Source organism: Blennius ocellaris (assembly GCF_963422515.1).
Source record: "Blennius ocellaris genome assembly, chromosome: 11".
NCBI lineage: Eukaryota > Metazoa > Chordata > Actinopteri > Blenniiformes > Blenniidae > Blennius > Blennius ocellaris.
The window spans coordinates 18,783,277-18,807,798 of NC_137660.1; the positions used below are offsets into that span (position 1 = coordinate 18,783,277).

At 43.1% G+C, this 24,522-nt stretch overlaps 1 protein-coding gene across 1 annotated transcript in view; it reads right to left on the minus strand.

Moving 5' to 3' along the window:
• Positions 1-3,413: 3,413 nt before the first annotated feature.
• The window catches only part of slco3a1a (solute carrier organic anion transporter family member 3A1a), a 42,844-nt gene continuing 21,735 nt past the window's right edge, over positions 3,414-24,522 (minus strand). Inside the window, exons 3-10 of the mRNA XM_080504494.1 lie at positions 12,758-12,853; positions 12,383-12,676; positions 11,289-11,453; positions 10,993-11,191; positions 8,142-8,310; positions 6,612-6,784; positions 6,453-6,517; positions 3,414-5,442 (exon numbers count right to left, since the gene is read on the minus strand). Of these exons, the coding sequence (XP_080360620.1) occupies positions 5,090-5,442; positions 6,453-6,517; positions 6,612-6,784; positions 8,142-8,310; positions 10,993-11,191; positions 11,289-11,453; positions 12,383-12,676; positions 12,758-12,853 (1,514 nt within the window). The 3' untranslated portion in view covers positions 3,414-5,089. The remainder of the gene's footprint in view (positions 5,443-6,452; positions 6,518-6,611; positions 6,785-8,141; positions 8,311-10,992; positions 11,192-11,288; positions 11,454-12,382; positions 12,677-12,757; positions 12,854-24,522) is intronic.

The following is a 24,522-nucleotide window of genomic DNA, read 5'->3' on the forward strand; positions in this document are numbered from 1 at the left end:
GTCACATAGAACAATGGAGGATAGATGTATGGATGATGGATGGATTGATTAGCGGTGATGGATGGAATGATGGATTCGTGGTGATATATATATAGAGAGAGCCCAGTTCTCAGCAGCCCACATAACAACAGCAAACAAACAAAAAAAAGGGACCCAGGAACAAGATGTTTCACTGCTGATACTTACGGTACAGAAGCTCTGAACTGTGGTTGTTTTATTCCCGACAAAGTCACCGCTGGTCCTTTTACTCAGCTGGAGGTGAATCCATGGCGGTGCGACGTGGTGAATACTGATTCCAACAGAGCCACCGAAGGTTTCCGGAGAGATTTGATGTCGTTTAAGTTTCCGTGGATCTATTTCTGCCTGTTATCTCCCATCGCTGGGAGAAAGTCTTTGATGAAAGTAATACAATTTTCTCTCTTTTCATTTTTGATGAGAGTGCTTCTCCAAACTGATAAATGTCGGACTGTGGTATCACTTTTCAAAATGAGTTTGAATGCCTCATCTCTCGCTTCTTCTGCTTTGCTCGGTGAGTTTAGTTCTTTTCCCTTTAAAGTGTAAAATTGTGGCGGTGCTGCACTCAGGAAAAGAAACGCACCCTATATATCTTTGTATCTCAGTAAATCCCACCAGCTATACTGCGTCGACATTTTACTTTGAGTATTTTCTTTCCCCCCGCAAAGTGTCTGATTATCTCCGAAAACATGACAGAGCATTTCTGATCCTTCTTGCCGTTTCTTCAGCTTATTAGTTGGTTACAGCAAAGACACACTTGACTTCTTTTGCCAGTTCTCCCTAATTAAACACTCATTGGGCCTTTAATAAACACATGTGAACATTTTAATTATTCACAAGTTGCAAATGTGTGCATATACTCATTGAATCTTAACAGCCCAGTGCTGGCAGCAGTAATTAAAGGAAGTGAATGTGGCTTAGCCACATTTGAAGGTTGTCAGTGCTGTCATCATAATTAAAAATCCACAATTTAAATGTGTGGGGTTTTTTCTTTTTCACATCCTGTCATAGTTAAAGGAAGACAGAACAGAACCCATCATCATTTCCATCTTCATTCACGAAGATGTTGCACATCACAAATGGAGCAGATGGGTTTTTTTTTTGTGCGTGTGACTGTTAAAAGCAAAATAAAGATGGAACAGTCAAAACAAATCTCAAGCGCGAGACTCTCGAGTCACACAAATGAAGTACAGCCGGAGCCTAATGACAGGGCCTCATAATAACTCAGGTCATAACGTCAAATAGAATTCAGGACGGGACTCAGTCACTGCAGGAGAGTAAAAGTCACAGGACCACATCCCATCCAAGATATATCAGCAGTACAGGAAAGACGTAAATCAAAGCGCCCCCAGTGAGGATTTACAGCTTCATTTATTTCCTTCTCTCCATCAGAGCTGTTGTGCAACAGTTTCGCCTTTGGTGGAGCGCCCATTAGACTAATTGACGCACGTTGATTAAAAGGGAAAACTGGCGCCTGCAGCGGCGTCTGTTTCCACCGCTGGCCTCCCGTTTCCCCCGACTCCCACCGCGTGTGGGAAACCTGTCGCTGCATTCCGTGCGTCTGCGTCGAGCGTCGGAGATCGAGGTAGTATTGTTGACGGAGGCAGTCTCCGGTGATGCTCCGGCTGTTGTCATGCACATGCCTTTTGTCGAGCCGGAGAGTGTCGTTGAGCTATTATTAGACTTTGCAACCACCTGACAACCTGCACGACGACACAGACAAAAGCCAGCGCGTTCGCACTGGTTCTTTCAAATAAGTATCTGCGTGTTGAAACGATCGGTGATCACAGTGTCCTGCTTGCAGAAGCAGCTGTGTCTGTAATATGGAAAAGAATCTTTTGGGAGGTGCCGTGGGAATAGGGGGCACCGAGAATTTGCTGCAGGTTGTCTGATCAGCACCTTCGAGCCTGAGTCCATGGTCTTCTTAAGGAAACAGAAGGACCTTCCTACGATGAAGGTTAAATATCTCAAGGTCTCATCCACCGGTGATGTAAGACCAAAGATCGGCTGGAGGTTTGGGCAAATGGTCACAGCGAGAAAGGAAAGCAAACGATAAACCTCCTCCGTTTACAGGCCAGTCATGAACTTTGGGTCCCGGCAACTGAAAGGACGACATTTCAGATAGAAGTGGCTGAAATGAGTTTTCTCTGCAGGGTGGCAGGTTTCACTCCTTGTGATAGAAGTGAGGGGTTCATCTGGGAGAGACTCAATCTGTCACGCTGTGCTACTTTGGGGAAACCTCTGGTTGGGAGGGGGGGGTTGTAATGTGGCATGCCAATCTGTGACAAGGCCCTGAGGTCGAACAGATTACAAATAGTTTGGATGAGATAAGAGCTGGGAGAAGTCGCCCCACTTTGGCCCCATGTGGACTGAACAGAAAAGTAAATCCACGGTCGACCAAGCAGAATTATTTTACTGGATTATAAAGTCTTTATGTGGACAAGTGAAAGGTGCCTGTCTAAATGTTTGCCACCATTTGGAGCGGCAGAAAGGCTTCAGCTCAGCTCCAGGCCCTCTGGACCAGAGCACATAAACCCTGCACACTGTGACAGTGGCGCCCTTTTGACTTCCGGCCGCTGTGGCAGTCTGGGTCAGCCTCTAATTGGCTGCATGCACGTGCGACACTTCCTTCGCTCGGAGCCAGCGTGTGACCTGCTGTGGAAGTATTTCGGGAATGTGGCTCTCGAAGGAAAGATCCTGCTCGTGTTGCTCAGATTTTAACTGTTGCGCAGACACACGCCAAGCTTCACAGACAAAACCTCACACTTCCTATCAAAACAAATCAGATATTCATGTCCGGCTTTGGCTCCGACATCTGTATTTCTTAAAGAATATGTTACGAGTGAAGCGGCTTCTCTTCTTTCAAAGAGCTGCAGTGGATTCAATAATGCTGCTGCTGGATTCTCACCTGGAGAGAAAACCACATCAGTCCAGCACTCGCATCTTAAAATTCACCTCCTGTGTTGTTCCGTCCATGAACTGATTTTAAAATTCTGCCGCGGGCGCTGAGTGTTGCATCCAGTTCTACTATGGTTTGTATCAGATACCACATTTAAAAAAGAAAAGAAAAAAAAAAATCTAAATGCAGCTCTAACTTGCACTGGGTTTATATTTAAGGTCTGAAAGTATCTAATATATATTCCTGTTGTATTATTTATATTCATCACTGTGCTTCACGAGTTTCACTCAAATCCAGCTTAAAAAAAAAAAAATCCACTCCAATTAAGATTTTTTTTTTTTTTTTAAATCCGGGCATCTTTTTTTTATTCCACAAACAAAATAATTGAACAAAAATACATGCTGATGTTTGCATTTTAGTTGTGGATTTAAAACGTCTATCCAAATGATTAACAAAGGTGATAATTCATATCAATGAGCATTATTCTCCATATTATGGTTCTCTTACATGTTTAATTTTTTTTTAACTAGATTTCAAACTTTTCTACTCCTGATGTTTTAGTATGCATTGGTTGCAAGACGGAAATGCCAAGAATGGACATTAGGGTATAATTATTTATTGTGAGGGACACAAATGTCACCAAGCTCATCTGGTCAAAGCATTTAGTAGAATTATGGACGCAGATTTAATGTAAATGATTTGTTGATAGAAGCAGATCTTAGTGTAGCTCCTGAATACAATCCAGCAAACAACCAGAGGGATCATGGTTTTTTTTTCTTTCTTTCTGAAAAATAATTTATTTCCAGAATAAAATAAATATGTTGCCATACAAAAAGTGTAAGAAAAGGGACAACGTCAAAACTAGAACTGCAGAGAAAGAGAGCGAGAGAGTGAGAGAGCGAGAGAGAGACATCCAGGAATAATCCCTGCACACACACAGCTTCCTGAAGCTTTTCTGCAACCTGTTAGTCAAATATTACAGGCCGAGTCAAAACACAAGGATTGCGTTTCTTTTTGTTTCATTACTGTGACCCGTCCCAACTCTTTAGTGACCTCAGACACACAAATGTCCCCGATAATGAGATTATAAAGAACGTTTTTTTTATTTTTCTCTTGAAAACAAGCTAATAAAAACAATCTTGGCCTAAAACAAATATATTACTTCTAATCTCCTGCTCTTGAACGCTGCAACACACAACAGTATTTTTCAATTTCCCCTCCGCGCGTCTCCACTAAGTGCAAAAGCCAAAAAGAAAAATATAATTATCATTCCTACTCAATTAATCCCTTATTAAGACATATTAGGCAAAAAAAACAAAAAACAAAAAACTGCAGATGCCGAAGAAACAAACGTGGGAGTGAAAACAAACCTGCAGTCGGACACAAGGCTACAGTAACCAGAGACAGATCAGTTCTGAATTGCACGTTTTGCACCTAAGAGACGAGACTTTGGTCGTCTAGTCTACGGAACATCAAAAACAGTGTCTACGATCCAGCGAGAGAACAAGAACCCCAACAGTTATGAACGTCTAATAGGCCACTAAAAGAACCCAGTGGGGGGGTGCTTCTCTTAAAAAAAAAAAAAAAAAAAAAAATACATTGACCCTTGATCTACTAGTCTGTAAACACTTGGCAACTCTCGAATACAAAGAACTGAAGAATCAATCAAACCTGTTTTTGTAAAAAAAAAAATGTTTTTTTAAAACCATTCAAACCTTTTTTTATTTTCTTGTGAGTGACAGAGGGAACACGCAGTGGTGGAAGAATTTATTTTTTCCCCACACAGACCGCGGGAGATCATGACAGACCTAAAAACAATATGGCCACTCTATAGTGTTTGAAGCACGCCGTCCGCTCGCTAACGAAGAACCGGGACCGAGCCGGATGGGACCGCGGTCGTCCTCTCCCACCTGGTCGACGCGGGGGAAATTCACTGGCAACGCTTGACGACGCCATCGCCGACACGCAGACGACGACAATGGACCCTTTTCGAAACTTTACCGAGGATGCGGAGTGCGGCGGAGAGAGCTCCCGAGACCTGAAGGGCCGTTAAATAGATCGCCTTTATCAAACAAACAAAAAAAAACTTCTTTCAAGAAAAGAATAAACTCGTAAAATATTCCTCGGAGAGAATATAAACCGCCTCATTGTCCTTTAAATTCTCTGCTTCGCAAACTATAAAACGGATTCCATATTTTCACAAAACTCGTGGTCCTCCAGGTTGTATATGAACTTTGTCCTGTCCACCAGTTTGGGTCCGTCCGTGAGCGACGGGTAGAACTCGGTGGGCGTCATGTGGCCCTCGTGAGTCTTGATGTACTTCTTGTAGTTCCTGCGCAAGCAGTACCACGTGGTGGTGTAGAGGAGGAAGGCCACGCCCTTGAGGATGATGGCGAGGCTCACGTACAGGTGCCTGTACGCCACGTTGTCGTACAGCAGGCAGGCGCCCTTGTCGCCGCAGTCCGAGCTCCAGAAAAGGCAAGTGGAGTCGATCCCGGCGCCGAAGATCAGGGGCGGGGGAATGAATCCTGGAAGACAAGACGGAGGATTGTGAGAGCGCTCCATCTGCCCGCACGCCGAGCGGCACGTCTATTTACGTGGTCGTCGGTTCGGCGCCGGGGTTGCCAGATGTGACTCGCCGTTTCCAGTAGCAAACGATGTAAAGTGGTGAAACTATATGCGTGACAAAGAACACGCCATGAACACACACACAGGCACGAAATGAACAAAGTTAAAAAGGTTGAGAGAGTTTGGCTTCCCAATTGGGGGATACCGCTATATCTGGCAACGCTGGTCAGCCCGTGTGGATTCATTTTCAAGTTCTTGTTGAATACGACAAAATCTCGACAAGATGACGACGGAAAGAAGGAGAATGAGGGAAAAAAAAAAAAAGCACAGATTTAAACCGCTTTTAACATTTTGGCGAAGCCGCTTCTACCAGCGCTCATCTGTGACGTCAGCCACACGACCATGACGAAGCACTTGGATGTAAAATCTGCATTGGCGCTTTGACATGGTCACAAAACAGGTCAGATATGAGTCACTTGTCAATAATAATAAAAAAAAAAAAATTGATTTAGGCAGCATTTCCCTGCAGTGTGAGCAAGGCCTAAGATCAATTACTTCATCTCAGTTAATGTAAATGGCTGCTGGCTGTACAAACTGTCCACTGGAACAGAAGAACAGACACTTGTAATTTAAATAAATCCAACAAATCCAATTAAATGAACCCACACAAGAAAAAAAACACTAATCAATGCGATATCGATCTTCAGGTTCCTTCAATAATATCTGGGGACGCCGACCTGCTGCCACATAACTGGATTTAAGCTTTTACAATGTCATCAGATCAACCGCCGCCTGTGCACGAGTACAGGTCATCTCCTTCATTTGATCTCCATGTAAAGACAAAAAAAAACCCATCGGAGGTGGACCGAGCCGAGCTCTCAGAAAACCTTCAGTCCGTTTCCCGACCGACGCGAGTGAGACGGATTGACGGCGTCTGAAAACCGGTGAATCATCTGAAGCCGGTTCTTACCGAGGAGTCGCAGCAGAAGGAACAAAACTCCCAGTGCGTAGGATTTCAGCTCGGGGTTCACGGCCCTTCAAACGAAAGAAAAAGTCTCTGTTAGGATTTTTGAAGTTCGGAGTTTCAACTCGTCGCGGCTCCGCAAGCGAAGGCCAGCAAGGCAAACACCTGATGAGGATGATGACGGACGGAGTTTGGGCCATGGCTCCGACCAGGCTGCAGGCGCAGATCACACACAGGAAGATGAGGAAGGATTCCTGGCAGCCCGGCATCGGACACTTCCCGGGGAGCGCCGCGGCCACTTCGCCGTCCGAGGGGATGCAGGAGCAGCTCGTCAGGTTCTGCCGGCAGAAACGAGGGATGTTGAAAAACGTGACGCGCCGCGTTGGCGGGTCAAGTGAAACGATCTGGATTTGAAAATCTACACTCGGCGAGGCGGCGTCTCGGTGAGATTTCCCGACGCCGGGGCCGAGCGCGAGCTTCTCCACATGTGATTTGAATATAAAAAAAGACAATAATCTGCAGTCAGCATCTGATCTGGAAACAACCACAGAAGCACTTGATTGCCCAGCATGTGCTCGCTGACGACAGAGCTGTGAAATACAGTCACTCCTTTTCTTTTTTAAATATTTCAGCCAGACACAGTGTAAAACACACTGCACTGTTGTCTGTGGTTCACTTAATACATCAGAGGTTTTCAAAGTGTAGGAGGATGAAGCCCCCCCCCCCCCCTTGTGACGACATGAAACTCTTCCCTGCCCCTGCATTCTGCTAAATTAGATCAATCCAAGCCTTAAGGAGAGATTATATTGTACACAGGGACCTGGTCTGAAAGATTCATGTATTTATAAATAACTGCAGAAGGTGCGACTGAGCACAGAAGTGAAGACTGTAATGAGGAACAGTCGGCCGTCTGGAAGTGTTCAGCTGTGCAACGCTCCTGCGCTTTTTAAACTGGACTCGAAGGCCCGGTTAAGAAGGAAATTCTGGGAGTTTGCCTCTTTTAAAGAAGGCCGCCTCCGTTTGGTTCGATATTTTTCACATTGCACCTTTGGCAAGCCAACAACACTCCGCAGGACTTGGACGCCACGTTTCACTCAGAAATCTTGTGTTGCGAAAGCTTTCACTAATTAATTCACTTGTTTATTGACAGCTTTTATATAATAAGTCAAGACCGAGCCAGGCTCTCCTTACTCCCAACCAGTGAACCCTCCCCCATCAAAACTTGTTTTCTCCAGAATGGATTTGTAGACAAATGTTATTTTTGATAAAGTTGCACGTCCGAGATTAACTGCCAATGTGGTTCTTGTTCGATGGTTGATGGGTTCAGCCCAGGTCGGCTGCCCCTCAAGCTCTGCCCCCATGCACTTGCTAATAAAATTTAAAATTAAACAGCAGCAGAGGTAAAGTCTCAACAATATCCTGGATTGCAATGTCGAAGATTTTTCTTCAGGACCGCAAGTGGCTTTAGCCTCACTTTAACCCTGGTGACACAGACACAGGTCCCTTTGTTGTGTCTCCATATCTTAAATCCCCCCCCCCCCGATTTATTTTCTCTGTTCCTGCGCGACTCTGAGTGCAGTCCTGCCCCGCCGTTTGAACACCCCTGCAGTGGACAGACACCCCGTGTCTATCACACGGACTGGAACAGTATTACCGCTACCGATCGCAATCTGAAAGCATTTGTAATTTGAAAACCTGGGCGACGGTGGATCTGGTCGGAGCGACTCCTGAGCCGGAGCAGCCGGCGAAGCACGCCGACAGGTAGGTCACGCCGTTGGAGCCGCACACGGGGCTGATGGAGGAGGTGAAGCAGTTGCAGTGACTGATGCACTGAGCCTCTGGTTTCATGCCTGGCTGCAGAGTCCTGTGTACACACACACACACACACACACAAATCTCAACATCTTTTCCACTCTCAGCACAAACCACATCTGTCAGGAGGCACAGGCAAAGATCGAAGAAGACCTCTCAGCCCTTCATCACTGATAGCATGGCTCTCCGGTTCACTTTTCAGCATCTCCATGGAAACTGCTAACCTGCGCTGGAGAAACTTGAGTCCAGGGCACCAAATTGAAAGGAAGTCCAGTATTTCTGTACACAAAAATACAGTCTTCACACTGGAGTAAGAAGAGATGAAAGAGACGATCCTGAGTAATGAACCTTGAGTCTTGTTTTATTTTTTCTTTCTTTCTCCTTTTTATGTTTTTGTACAGAGCGAAGTGCAGAATCTCAACCTGACTGGGATTATTTTTCTCGCTGAAGTGGCCACACAAAGAAACAACCTTGTTCGACTGTGGCAGGAAAGAGCATTACGAGTGGCGAGATTGAAGGATACTAAACTGGATCCTCCAGAATCTTTCACTGACACGACAGTACAGGGCCTGGACTGCAGATGCAAAGTGACAGTAGACACGTATGACGTCTTTTTCAGACATATTCGGCCTCTAACTATTCACTTGTCTGTGATGAAATATAAAAGGCACACAGTTTTGGAGGACCTTAAAAAAGTTCTCTGCGCTGCATAACACAAGTGCAGTTTTTAGTTGATATAATGTATGTGGGTGTGAGATTTTGGTCTCCCTCTTCAGATTGAAATGAAGTTTAAAAAAAAAAAAACCCAACAAAAACACTGTTGAGGCTCAGCTGTGAAAATATGGTTGATACCACCGTGGGCGTGAAACTGATGGGGAAATAGTGTTGGTTTAAATAGGATTTGCTTGGTTTGATAACATTTAGAAGATATAAAATGATCCATTTAGTTAACATGAAACCAGTGTGTACACTCAGTCTATCCACCGACTTCCTCCCTATCAGGGCTGCGCAGAGCAGAACTAATCTAGACGCAAACAAGCATGGTTTTATTTATTGTAGGATAAAGCTGGACGGTCGTTTCAAACAAAAAAAAAAATTCAAGCACAGGGAAAACATGAAAACGCCAGCTTTAATATCCCATAAATAATTCTTATTAATAATAATAATCAAATTGACATTTTTTTTCTCTTTTAGCCAAGATTTAAGTGTAACTGAAACCTATTAAAAAATTGATGTTATTCTGTTTTTAATGTCTGTGCCAATGTTTTCATTTAGCTTCAGTAAACCACTGTGTTTGAAATGCATAACACAAATAAAGTTGCCTCGACAACTACAGAGACCAACAAAGCTGACCTGAGCATGTGACTGTGATTCATTTTAATTCAGGAAAACGTCATTTATCTTCACTTAATCACAGCTGATCAGTTTATCAGCAGGACAGTCCAAACTTGTTTTGTGATCCAGTGAGAGTCATTCGTATTCAGTCTCTGCAGCCTTCAGGAGCACAAGGCCACTTTCTGAATATAAATATCTTTTTATAGACTCGATGAGATGACACAAAGTTGTTTGAATAAAATGTGAGCCCACTGTGGCCCATTGAGCAGCAGTGATAAGTTTTTTTTTTTTTTTTTTTATTATTTTATTTTTTTTATTTACACATTCAGACTCCCTGCAGATCAACCCCCCCATAAAGTCCTCTAACCTTGGCAGCAGCGTTTTATATCGCTGCTATAATGTTAACTGCTTGTAATCATTCATTAGATTAACCGAGCGCCTCATTCACAACCTCGAGCATAAAAACACACCGAGAAGATCATAATGTATGAACACAAATTATCTTTTGTCCATTGTTCATCTGGAGATGAAGCCCCGCTCCTTTTATGGAACATCCAACCCCACGCGGTGACTGGTTGGATGTTACGCAAGAAAACGACGCAATGAAATTGGACTCTTTGCCAAACCGGAAAATCTTGAAGAGAGCAAGTTTATTAGACTAAATACCCAGAATGACTGACAAGTAAGAAAAGACGAGTTTCAGAAAACGTCATATGACCCGTATTTTCATTCCCATTCAGTGTGTTAATAAGTCCTAATTAGTTTTGGGATATTCCTGGGTCTTTTTATTTTATTGCAGTAATGTGTATATTACAGGAGTCACCACAGCGAGACATTTGCAGTGTTGGGGTCCCTTCCTGCCCCAGTCAGGGATCGGACGCAGGACTTTGTCTTATATTTCAGAAAAACTAATTCTACTTGTCTCATAGTCCTTCGAAAGTTCTCCAGGCTACCATACTGCCCGTACGAAACATTTCTGTGTTTTGTTCGTGTGCACAGCAGACAATCTATGAAAGGGATTCTTAACTAATTTTTTTGCCACTTTCATTAAAAAATTTTATTAAAAAAATGGTTTGTCACCTTAAACATGCATCACATCACAACGTGTCACCTGGTGGGGGGGGGGGTTTCCGGAGTTACTGATGTGTGAAGATGTAGAGAGAAGTGATGAAATCTAAAGTAATGCTGTAATCAGCTCAATATAATACATTATGACAGCTTGAGTCGCAGTTTTGGTCGTAAAAGTCTATATATATTTTTTTTTTAAAAAGAGTCTTATCATTACGAGGTTAAATGAGTTTTGCAGTGGAATAATACTTGGTGGAAAATGGACATCATTCCAGCTCGAGACTTCCAACCTAACCTGTAACAAGAACACACGTACAAATCTTTTGCTTACTCGTTTGCGTATTGGACCGTGACCCCCGCCACGGGACCCGTGTCACAACCAAGGAAGAGGAAGGAGACGTAGCAGGCGGTGGAGATCAGGTTGACCAGCATGGCCATGCGGATGGCTCCCAGGGCTGAGAGGTTGAGCTTCTTCACCAGCAGGCCGCCCATGAAGATCCCCAGACAGGCGCACGGAATGGCCGTCATACCTTTAAAACGTAAAATGGAGGAACAAAGCAGGTCAGCGCCGCTGGGTCGCGTGGAACCGCGCGGCTGTGCGCGTGCTTTCGGCGGCCGGACGAGGACCTAGCAGCTGGTTGGCTGAGGTGGTGGTGAGATTGAACTGCTGCTCGAGGTATTTCCCCAGGAAGGCTGCGAATCCGGCGACGACAGCGATCTCCATGCAGGCCGCCAGGATGATGCAGGTGAAGACGGGGTTTGACAGGAGGTGCTTGGTCACCTTCGGGATCACTGAGGGGGGGGGACGAAAAGAGCATTCACACTGATTCTCAAGTAACTTACTCATCGTAACTGGCTCCATGGATTTGAATAGTCACACTGATGCTGATTTTATTCCCTGCATTGATATTCACTATTATTTCTTCTTATTACATTCTTAAAACTTGCTCAAAGCTTTTTTTAATCTGTACAGGTGAAAAACTACCAAGTACCTTGAAAAGAAGGTGAAAGCAGATTTTTTCTGCCCTTCTATAAAATACACTATAATGAATAAAGTTATTGGATCATTTTTACTTTTATGCATTTTTCTTACTACTACTTAAGTGAAGAAGTGGAATTTGTATCTGCAGAAGTATCTATATTTATACTTGAGTAAAAAAAAAAAATTCTGAAATTTTTCCACCTCCAGTTTTGGGGAGTTGAATGGTTTTAATGGTCGGTTGAACTTTTTTGTTTTTTCATAAAAGCTTTGGATCATAACATTAAAGAATTAGTATTGCAATTCAGTAGGATGAGTTCATTCTTTTTCTTGGTTACTGTTTGTAAATTTGTTTGCCTATTTCAACAACACATCATCAGGAGGGTAACACACCGTCTCATGCTGATATAAACCCAGCTCACGTTCCCTTAATCAGGTAAGGGCTAACAATCACGAAGAGCCGACATTGAAGTATTAAAAACCGAAGTCCCTATGAAGGCTTGCCTGCCTCAAGCCAGTTTATCACTGCGGTCACTTTTCTGACACCTCCTGCCCTGATACTGATATTTAGAAATGCTCCATTAGATCAACTTTACAGGTTTCAAACTCCTTTGTGCTCATTTCCCCTGATGAATGCTACGCATCAAACGCAGAACACAAATCAACACAATAATAAATGGTTTCTGCTGAGAGTGCATGTAAATATTGTGTTGCAGCATTGCAGTGGACGACGCGTGTTCACCTCTGAGTTGCTGACAGCAGGTGGGGCTGTTGGCTGGCTCGTGGCTGGGAGCAGCTCCGTTGCTGGTCTTCGGCATCTCATACTCTGGACTCAGAGAGGGAGGAAGCATAACCTGCTCGCTTTCGGCTTCTTCCTCCCGCTCCCTCGGCAGCGACTGAGGGAAGCCGAACATGAAGAGGGCCGAGAAGAAAAGTAAGGCACCGCAGAGCAGGAAGCCCGCCCACCAGGCCCCGATCCACTGCGGGTGATCCGGAGTGATGTCCGGAGTGATGCCCGGAGTGCCGTCCAGCCTACCTGTGAGGAGGTACGGCTCAATAAAGCGCATGTTCCGAGAGGAAGCTGAAATACTAACACAGGGAAGGACACTGGACTCACCGGTGTCAAAGATTGCGTCCACATAGAATTTAGTGCAGAGGGAGCCCAGGATGAAGCCACAGGCCGGTCCGAACACCAGAGTGGAGAAGAGGATTCCTGCAGGGACAACAAAAAGCAACAATGAAGTTTGATTGTATTCATTTGACACAATCTGACATAAATAAAGACAAACAGAACTAGAAAAACACCCCCTTCATAAGACCACCAATGTCAGGTGTTGTCAAAGTGTCAAGAAACAAAGTCAAACTGGCTCCAGCCCATGTCAGTTTAAAGACACAAAAAAAACACTTTCAAATAAATACCCTGATAAACATAATATGTAATATAATTTGCTATTAATTAAGCACAAAATAGTTTTTTTCCAAACCCTAATAGTATTTTAAAAGAACACATCAAAAAGGTTTTCAGTCTGTCGGAGTCTGAGTTTGTAACTTGCCCTGAACTGGAAAGCATAACAAAAAAAAAAAAAAAAACTGAAAGAAGCTCATCACAAGGTCTTGAAGTTCAAAGTGACATCTTCAAGTGCTTCCCATTTTCAAACCCATTTGGAATTTCAATGTGCGCTCTTTCCTCCATTTCAGCTCCACTTCTGAGTGGCCTTTTCCAGTCGGTGCCATGTGAAAGGATGACGGCAAATGAGAAAACATCTCTGCTGTCACCAAAGATCAAATCAGCCAGTTACACACACACACACACATGCGCGCGCACACACACACACACTGTGAGGAAGGCACCTGACAACAGTAAGCGGTTGTTTTTGTCCCGGTCGGCTCTGGTGGGCAGCCGGAGATAAAGTGTGGAGCCTGATCCAAATGTCCTCATTAGAGCGCTGGCAGCAGGGTGAGAGTCTGCCGCTGCGACTCAAGACTGCAGGGAGATAATGAAGACTCAAAGCCCAATTTGGGAGACAAATATCCCCCCTCCCCGGCCCCCTGACTCTGTGTCCTGTGATCTGTGGTATTATTAGACTTGTTGGACTGCATCCAGCGCAGAGACAAACCAGATCTAAGTTTACCAGCGAGGACGGCGCCACTGGTTTTTAAATCACCGCCCAAATTTAATGAAAATATCTGCGCTAACTGGGCTTCCCAGCTCTTGTGCGTTACAGACGGCCCGTTTACCGGCGGCAGGCCGCGCTCAGCATCACTGCCATCAGCGTGGCATCTCCAGGAAGAGGTTGTTGGGATGCCAGGAGCAGCCACTTAATGAACAAGCATGGAAACTGTGACGAAGTTCTGTGTGTCTGTGTCTGCCAGTGCTCGGAGTGAATTCCTGCCATGACCGCCCACACGGGGAAGGGACGTAGCCTCCGTTGCAACAAAGTTTACTCATCCACGTGAAGAAAATGGCTCACAGATTTGATGGGTGGAGTTCATTATATTCACTGTAATGTCAGCAGGCTCATTTAGGCGAGGAAAGGAGAAAACAAAAGTCAGAAATGGCCCTTTTTCTTGCCAGTATGGCAACGGTTTCATTTCTGTACAACTGAAACGTTCTTTTGCGGTTGACAGTCAGACCAGCACGGAAATGCGGACGTGTCCACGAGGCGCCGGAGAGTGACGAGTCTTCACCTCTTCCTCCTGCCTGCTTCAAAGGGTCTGTAGTAAGAGAACGAGGCAGACCGCATTTTCCTCTACAGGAGGTGACAAAATAACACTCTTCAATACAAGAACAAAAACCTGTGTTAAAAAAAAGATAGAAGTGGAAGTCAACTCCTTCACTTCAGCCAAACTGATTAAGAACCAATAAGATTGAATGAGTTTCCACAAGTCTGATGAACACTGGAAAAGTGTTTGGCCACAAGTTGGTTCCCTGGAAATGATCAGTGCTGTACATCGACTGGGCGTCACTTCTTCTTTCCCTCTCTGTTCAGTTCTAGTCTGTCACCGCAGAGGTTAAAAGAAGAAACCAATTTTGAGAATGTAAAGAGTAAAAAGCTCGGGCCAATGTATAGTAAACAGTCACCAGATAAATAAATACTCCAGTAAAAAAACGTCTACCTGAACAATGAACTCAAATACACTGCGGTACTTTTTGTACTCCTTTTACTTCCTACATCTGATCTTTACTGAATTAACTGCTACAAAAATGTGGGGACAGAGTTTCGCCTCCTCGAGCGCATCGAGTATTCACAAAGCCACAAATGTATACAGGAAGGAGATGTTGTAGCACATCAGGGAGTGTTTACTGGAAACCAAAGACAGTCTGCAGTTTAATAGTGCTTTAATAATGAGAGAGAGAGAGAAAAAAAAAGAGAGGGGCTGCAGTCTACACCATATTTGCCTGCGGTGTTACAAACAAGGCCTGTGCACCGTTTGTGGTGTTTCCTTAGAAACTGAGTGTTGTCTTCTCCTGGCAACAACATCACAATTGCTTTCACCACAGGAAAGCTCAAAGAGGAAATTCAGTTAGTGAAATCACCTTCCAGGGGACGATGCTGCTGCTCGCTGGCGACAGCCGAGAGGATAAATGTTTGCACCGAGAGCTGCGCCTTGCCCCGGAGGCAGCTTGGAGAAGCACTGTCTGCTCGGTGATAACACTGAGCCACAGCGCTGCGTGGGGAGAAGATGGGTAATCTACCAGGGAGCACGCCTCCTTATCAATCTGCCGCTTCTGAACACGACACGGGGCAACGCATGTTTGAAGTTTAGAGATTATCTTCACATGAAAGATTAAGTCAAATATATTTGACATGGTTTTTTTTTTGGGAATTTGGAATTATTATTATTATTATTATTATTATTATCAGCAGGAACAACGTGTAGTGTGTTGAATCTCTCACAGTGGTATTAAGCAAGTGTGAACATCGACCAGATTTTGTGATGAAGAACTTTTTTCGGTGCAGTTTGTCTCTTTGCTCGAGTCCACTCGATGCGACTTGTTGCAAATCAAAACCTGAACCACTTTTGAATCACCTACATGGAAAAAAGTTTAAATGAAGAAATGCAAATTACAGGAAGTACTTCACTTCCTTTGGAGTGTTAAGCAGACACGTGGTGATCCCTCTCTTGTGTATGTGGTTGACCTGTGAGGAAGTAAGCTTCGCCTCGACTGAAAGCTCAGAACACACACACGCAAGCAATACACAGGGATAGAAGTGAGAATTCACAAATTATTGTACTTGTAAATGTATTATCCTATTGATAAAACAAAAAACCATGCTGTTATTTGAAAACAAACGATAACTTTCTGACCCAATACATTTAATTAAAGGTGAATCGAAGTAAACTTAAAAAAAAAACATTGAAACAGTTGTATTTGCAGGGTGCGGTACTCCTCTTCATACACACAATGCTATCTGCAATCTATCGTTGCGCGGGAGACACGTGATGCCATTTGGTTGTGTTTCCAAGTTAAAATCAATAAATGTGGCTTGAATATCTGTGAGACTTCAGTCAGTGCATCGCTCAACAAATGCCATGTTATGCAATAAAAAGAACACCCAAAACCCCTTTCCCCAGCCTGGCTCACATTACTTTAGACTTCATTGTTTTGGTCTGGGACTGCAAGTGTGATTATGATTGGAAAAAAAGTAGCTTGATATCACTGGCTGGTATCCAGATGTGCGGTGCAGCTGTCACACATCCTGCCACTGCAATCTTCTCCCACCCGGCACAACCTCAGACCCCCGTTGGAACCGGATGATTGGAGATGTCACGTGTCATCATTGTCCACTAACTTCTCAAACTGCTAAAAAATAAAATAAAAAATATGACACGGTGTAAGAGGGACTGAAGTGAAGATATAACCTGGATGTGGCGAGAGAGTCCTTCACACATGAACACAGATTGCTAAACTGCTATAAACGCCCCCCCCCCCCCCCCCGTGCTGCAGGTATTCTGTTGCAGCCGTAGAGGGGTAAAAGTTAAAAAGACCGTGTCTGTACAAGCTGTAACGGGACACATTTCATGTTTTTTTTGCAACAGGGTTAGACAAAATGAAAAAAAAAGACAAACCTAAGCAATGCACATTAAATCTCCATGAAGGACAATACACCACCACAGCCGTGAGTAATCTTTGTACTACATTACTTTTCCAAATTGTCTCTAAATCCCTTTTCCCTTTGAGCAGTCCTGTTACAAGATAAGTACAAAACAAACTAATTTGTTCACGTTGTAAAGCCTTTCAGCACCCTGTGAATTATACTCTCAGGGGAGTATGTCAGATGTAATTCAATAACAAAGCTCAAGTCTGGTGTTGTTTGGGTTTTTTTGGGACTCGCTCCAATTTATTTCACGACAAACAAAAAAGGCCAGGAAAGCCACTGCCTATGAGGTTTTATTCTTTCCCACATACGAATGAACCCCCAGATGAAATGTGCAACGTTAAATCAGAACAAATGTTGGATATAAAAGCATCCATGCAGAGAACACAGGGTAATTCATATGGACCTCCTTGATGCCATGCACTACAAAGATAATGTGCACACGTTTATACAAATGCCTGCATGTGACTGACTTGCATAAAGAGCCGAAACTCTACAACTCTAAGCCCAGGCGGGAATGCTGCTACCTCTTTATATAAGCAATCCTGAGATTAACGTCATTCCAGGTGAAATCGAAAGAGAGAGACCGATTTAATGCCGTTCGACACGAAAACCTAAAAAGAATTTAAAAAAAAGTTATGAAGTCTCTTTAGATCAGGTGGGAAAAATATGGCTTGTCAGAAGGAAGGTTCAATCCAGCCTGTGTGATGACCTTGAAAAGTAAAAAAAAAACAAACAAAAAAAACCCACACAAATACACAAGACATCATCTGCAGCTTTTGATTGACAATAACTGCTGATCTGAATTTGTCCAGTGGGAGTCGCACCGTTCCTGAACTGTCTGCAATGTTCAGTGAAAGAGCGCGGACAGAAACAATGCAGAGAGTGAAAGCCAGCAATGTTATTGCGAACGGAATCCAGTTGGCATCCCAGCGATTCCAGGAAGGAGACTTTGTGTCAACATCCATCCACGCTGCAGCAATCCGGTGTTGTCGGGACGCGGCATGCTTTTCTTTTTTTTTTTTTTTACCATATTTGTCTGAAGAGGGGTGGAGTGGTCGAGAGGTTTTCAGGTTGCTCACATGAGATTTGGTTGAGACGTGGCAGTTGTCGGTTATTACACAATCACTTTACCACTGTGGCCCAACTGAGATCAAATCAGGTCGCATAGGGCATGTGGCCTGAAATGAGCTCGACAACCTGCTTTACACCCTCAAAAAGTTCAACTCACAAGACAACGTAGTACGAGGTTAAGCAGAAAAGCCCACGGTAATCGAAATGTCAGCTGCATTACAGCTGCGCCGTCCTGAGTTCATTTCCTGCCCTCACTGTACAAAAGGAATTCCTTCTCCTCCTCTGTTTAATCCCGCTCAAGTTGGCTCTGTAATCCCCTGAGCTAAATAAGAGCAGAGGGACACTGCAGTGTGGGAGGCCAAACAACAGCTTGTGCCACTTTCACGAGGGGGGGGGGGGGGGGTGGCAGACTGAAACCAAGAGTGAGCTAAATGATCACTAAATACAAAGCTGAGAAATGACGTTTGTGCTCGTCGTCTCTGGAACTGAAACCTGAGGTCCCGTCAGAGGGTCCCCAAATAAAACAAGAAACAAAAAGCAACGGCAGCTTTAAGCCGGGGCGCAATTTCACGGTTATATTCTAAGTGGCTTCCAGAGTTGAAAGGCTTGGAAGATTTACAGAGCTTTCACACAAAGCCCTCCTCTTCCTCCTCTGTCGTACATCAGGTCGTGAAACATTCCACTTCAGACTGCGGAGCCTCAGGAGGAGCTCCCCAACAGGCCTGAGGTGTCGGCCCATTTCTTGCTTGTCCACTGAAGTAAAACTGGCATCGCTCGCACTCCAAGACACAAACGCAGACAGACGATTGCCTCAACTCGGAGAAGGCCCACACCACGCCTAACAACTGACTTCATCTGCTGCACAACAGCGTAATAACAGCACGCGCGCGTTGAAAGAAAACTGAACCGGAACCAGCCACGGAGGAGAATCGACTTTTACACTTCATCCAGTGTTGAAGTTGAGGTATATTTCTTTAGAACAACGCTGAGAATAAGAGTCTATGCCTTTTTGAAACACCAAATCAGTGAGAAGTAATGAGTTTAGTGCGACAACTCGTTCACATCCCGGATGGCGGTTGCTCAGGAACTGGCAGTAATACCCCCTACACACACTGCTATTTCTGGCTATCGCAGGCAAAAGATTGCAATTGTGAGAGAGTCGGGGTGAAATCTTTGGCCGCAGCTCCGATCGGTGGATGTAACGTCGCACCGTGAGCCCGGGTCAGGGACAGCAGCCGACGTCGTGGTCATGAGCCTGCGATCATTATCGGGCCGTGACCTGCGGTGTGTTTTGTTGGAAAATGAAAGGCCATAACAGTATATGCTAACGTATGAAACTTGTATATGCTCACAAATACTTAATTCAAGCTCTCTTTCCTTAATATGCTGCAATTTAAAGAGTAATCCTGTACCCCTTGGAACTGCGAAATTCCCTGTAGTCAAAGTTGCACAGCTGAAGTTGAAAAAGTGCTGCCCTGAGGCAAGATTTCCTGCTTGACTTGCAAGTATGTCCGCCCACAATGTGACACAAAACTATAAGTAGTATTTTAAAATAGTTTATTTACAACCCATTTTGACAGTGGTTTTTTTTTTCAAGTTACATGATTGTTGATAACTTCAATTAACCACTGATCAGTATTTCCCAGTGGTCAGCTGTGGAACTGCAGATTTCATATTAATATATTTTCAGAATGCAGCCTTTAGACTGATGTATAAGATGATCAGTTTGACTGATTGTGCGTCTTTCTGAAGTTTAACATTTTACCCTTTGAATATACTGCAAGCTGAAGGTATTATTTGGTGATGCTACAGACAATAGTGGGCTATTAAAAAAAAACCTAAAATAAAGTAGATGAGCAGTTCTGATGTTTCTGTATTAAGATTACCGACTATAAGCAAGACAGTAAGAAAATTGGATATCCTGGAAAAAGTTGTTGACATTACATAATCCTACAGGTCTTCTAGTTTGTGCTGAAGCGCAAACTAGTAAACCTGTTTATGAGCTGCTTCAAAGAAACCTTCATTTTATATCTTCCTTGCAGGTTTAGGGCAAAGGAGCATTTTTCAAACCACTAAAGGTCCAGGATTTACAAGTTCCATGTGCAATCAGAATGATTGGTCATTGGCAGAGATCAAAGCTGACTTCAGTCCCAATATGCTCGTGGGACAAGTGCAAAATTCATGATAAATAAAAATTTTTTATGCGAAAGTGGCCACCTTGGTCTGCGGTGCACATTGCCTTCTAAACTTTACAAACCACCTCAGTTATTGTTGAAAAGACCCACACACAGATTTGCTGGAGCAGTCTTATGAAGAAGATAATCATCATTCACGTGCAAAAAGGCCATTCAGGCCCTTCATTGTCATAATCTTTCTGGCTCTCTTCTAGCAGCCTCTTAAATCTGCTCCTCACTCAGACTGCCTCTGACAATCACATTGCACCGGCAGGATCCGGCTCCTGAATGAATTTTTGAAAAATTCACATGAATTCAGGTAAAGTCTAAAGGCTTAAAGAATCAGCAAAAACATGCTGATTGTCCTGTACAGTTTTGTCTTGTAGTTCCTTTGTAGTACGTCTCTTCTGCTGTCGCATCAGATCTCAATCTCACAGTCATTTGTCTTCAAGCGCTCGCAGGAGCAACACAATTAATTCTTATCTTACGCATCTTACGTACGCAGCACTTCCAGTTTTGTCTTTGAACGACACCGAGAACAATCTCTTCCCGCACGCTGTTGCTCGGCAGCTGTGGCATTTGGTCAACACCTGACGTGCAAACCTCCGTGAATAAATGCTGTGTGAGATGGAACACAACCGGGGCTCCATAAACATTTACAGCCACACAAAAGCCAGCGATGATCACAGAGTGACACCACCATGTTGTTATGTAAACTTGGCCCCCCTCCTTCCTGCTGCAAGCAGGTAAAAGTCCAGGCAAAGTCGCTTTTAAGGTGAAGTCTACTTTGCACAAAGAAGATTAATGGCCACCAAATCTTCAGTCAACCATAAGTAAGTGCTAACAGCATTAGGCAGCAGCTTTCTCCACAGGAAGTGAGGCCTCAACCCACCTAAGTGGCTTTTAGTATCAACGTCAACATCAGTTGTCAGAGAAAACTTTACTCACCCCGAAGACAGGAAGTCTCGAACGGATTGCTTTGATTCTACCTGAAGATATGACAACGGCTTTGCTCAGTAAGGTAAATAAAAAGGACGCTTGTCAAATCGCAATTGTAAGATCAAGGTTTGTTATATATTAATATATTAACACATTCAAATAGGTTAACCGTCATTCACCAAAAACATGCAAAGTGCAATATTACACATATACTAAAAGATTTCTTGCATAAATGTTTTTTCAGAATTTTAGCTTCAAAGTTATGCAAATATACAAATACAGCACAATTAAATATATTCAAGAAGATCACTTATTTTTTAAGATCTAATTGTGGTAACCTTCAGGTTATCATTTTTTGCAGCTCATTATTATATATTGTATGAGTGTTGGTATAACTGACAACAGAATCAACTATACTCTCATTTTGAGGCCGATTACAAATAATTAAACAAAACTGAAATGGAGACTTGCTGCCTCATTAAAACAACAAAAAAGTAATGCAAGTAATTTCTACATTTGTGAAGATGTCCTCTCAATCCAGAAGTAAAAAAAAACCCACCTAACTTGGCTTATCTCACACCTTAACTTTTTCTATCCACCTTAAATCACAAAGTGAGGTGGTGCGTTGGTGGGCTGCAGCCTACAGTAACCCTGTTGACTCCACACCGTGATGACCTAGATAGCATGCCAAAGCTTAAAGTAGGCTCTCGACCCGCATTCAAATACCATTACATCAGGATGATCCTACTTTGACTTCCGCTTACGTCAACCCCACGCCCCAACCTGAAGCCCGCCCAGCACACGGCCCGACATCAACGCAGCCACATCCTCCCCTGACTTTTCGCCAGAACTGGAGCAGACGCGAGCTTAAACGGTTTCACTGAAGCCATATGGTGGCTATATGAAGGCTGTGGCCCGAGGATACGTTTAATGCTATTAGCATTTTGACCCAGAGGATGAGCGGGAGGGGTTACTGCAGAGCGGCGTCCAGGCCCAGGCACCCGGGCCGACACGCCGGCTCTCCAAGCGGGTTCGTCTTCCCTCAACGCCTCGTCGCGTTAAGCCGAACTCTGGCTCAACTTAAGCACAAAGAGGTCGCCGGCTAAAACAGGAGGTCATTGTCCGGCCTGGCTGAAGCCTTCAGGACCTTCTATCAGCAGACTGCTCCGCCCAGAACAAGTCTAGACCACAGCTGAAGATCTTTCAGTGCAGCTGGCTTTCCCTGAGCTGAAAGCTCACATGATTATCTTTAAGTAGACACTTCTGCTCTGTGGCTATTGCCAATTCATCCCAAAATACACTTAAAAATTTTTTTTTTTTATCCCCCACTATATGATGAAACCTCCTCATTTTTTCAGGTTTAGTTAAATCCAGCTCTAGTAAGATAAAGAAAAAATTGGGGGTGCATGATTATGTTCAAAACTATGAACTGAACTATTTCAATCTATATTGAAATCATGATTATTAAATCATGGTTACGTGTATATTTAACATATTTCGTTGTATCTACTGTAATTCACAGCTTTCTTATCTTGGTACAAATCAAAATAAATATGTAAAATTAGGTTTTCAATGACTTGTCTTACCTTGCAGTGATAAACAACAATAAAGGGTTTAAAGAAAATTAAAAAGGTTCTGAATTACCTGGTCGAGTTCATAATATTTTCTGATTTCAGGAGCAGGAGGATCGTCATATTGCACTATTGAAAGCAATTGCATTAAAATAACATGAGCACCAAAATTGTGACTTCAATTGTTTTATCATTGTGTTAAACTTCGTTATAGATGTTGCTTGCTAAGGATTTCTGGGATTCATGACACCAAGATTATATCATTTTTATAGATTTCAACTGAGAATATAACCAATTCAAACACAATTAATTAATCCAAGATATACAATTTTTGTGATTTTGGTGAAGTGTACATTTTCCAACAAATGTTAGTCGTTATGAATTGCAACTTGTGATGCACTGGGATTATAGGTTTTAATGGGGTAGTACACAAGTCAATGCCATATGAAGTTAATACACAATTGAATCATTAAAACAAATTTTACATTTAGCAGATTTGAGAAAAATTAGGACAATATTAAGACTGATAAAGCTCCTTTTCCTTTGGTTGTTTAATGTATTTTTTTTTTATTCACTGTTTTATGTTCAAAATACACTTCGTTCATTCATTGATTCATTCACCTCGAGTTCAATCCATCAACCATTATGTATGTTGTCATATCATTTTTTAAAGCTTCGGATTAGAAAGAAATTAGACAGTTTAACTGACACGTGGCAAATTATTTGAAAGAATTAGAAAGACGGAAACAATTAAATCACAATAACTTGTAAACAATCATATGACAGCTATTACACATTGTTTTGTTCTACCCAGATACTCTTTTGGTCTTTGCCTTAGAATAAAACTAAAATAAAGAGATGATCTGTGCCCAACAGATCTCTGTCTTACTTTATAATTCAGAGGCTGCTGTGAAAGCCAAGCTGCCACATCCCCTCAGATGACAATACAGAGAAAAATCACTTAAGTAAAACACTGCAGCGGGATGGGAGATGGAGGAAAAAAAAAAAAGGTTTTGTCGAGTGAGATGCAAGACATAGTGGCAAGAGTGAAGGGCCTGTCATGGAAATAAATGCTTTTTTAATCAAAAAAAAAAAATCCACATCTGGCCCTCCTACTATTATATAAGGCCATCATATTAAACTTTGGGAGAGGAACAGATTCCATTTCAGTGTGTTTATATCCTGCGTGCGTGCGTGTGTGTCTCCTGACCAGATAAATACTATGTCCTGACAACGGAATGCTTATGGATGTTCAAACTACAGGTGATTGTTTGAAAAGCGAAGACGGTAAACGTTGTGTAACGCATCACATGAACGGCAAACAGGCTTGTGAAAACATCCAGTTTGGATGACGGACCGGCCCACTCAGTCTCGGCACAAACATTTTCATCCTTTACACCTTAACTCAACAAAAATGCACAGAAATGCTATTTTTCTCCATACTGCTGCCAAGTGGAGACGTTGCAGTAATCCCAATAAAAGAGCAGAGAAATTCATATCGCGTGGATTTTTAAATATGTTTACTATTATCACAGTGAATATATGGAATCAATTTTTAAATACGCGAGTATGTAAGCTTACAAAGCTCAAAGTCAACACTCCTGGGAAGTCCCCGAAGTGCTTAGAAAACATGGAAATTGGAACATTCAAAACTGAGCGAAGTATCCACTGATGTGGTCATGTGGTCTCATACAAAGCTGACGGACTCATACAAACAGGGCCGTGTGCGGAGACAGGCGGCTTTTGTCATTCACGTCAAGAAGGAAACTTTTAAACTGAATGAACTTCAGATAATGTGCCAAACCAAGTCAATTCTACATTGAACCAAACAGCTCAGTGTAAACATGTAAATCTCAGTAAAGCAAGAATCGTGGCATGATTGATAGGAATAGCAATTAAAAAAAACAAACAAACGAAAAAAAACCCAAGTTGTTTCATCTTTTCCTAACAGTACCAAGCAGGAGTGTTGTCCCGCTCAGCTCTGTATTGTTTACTGGCCTGTTGCCAAGTGTAAATTTCATT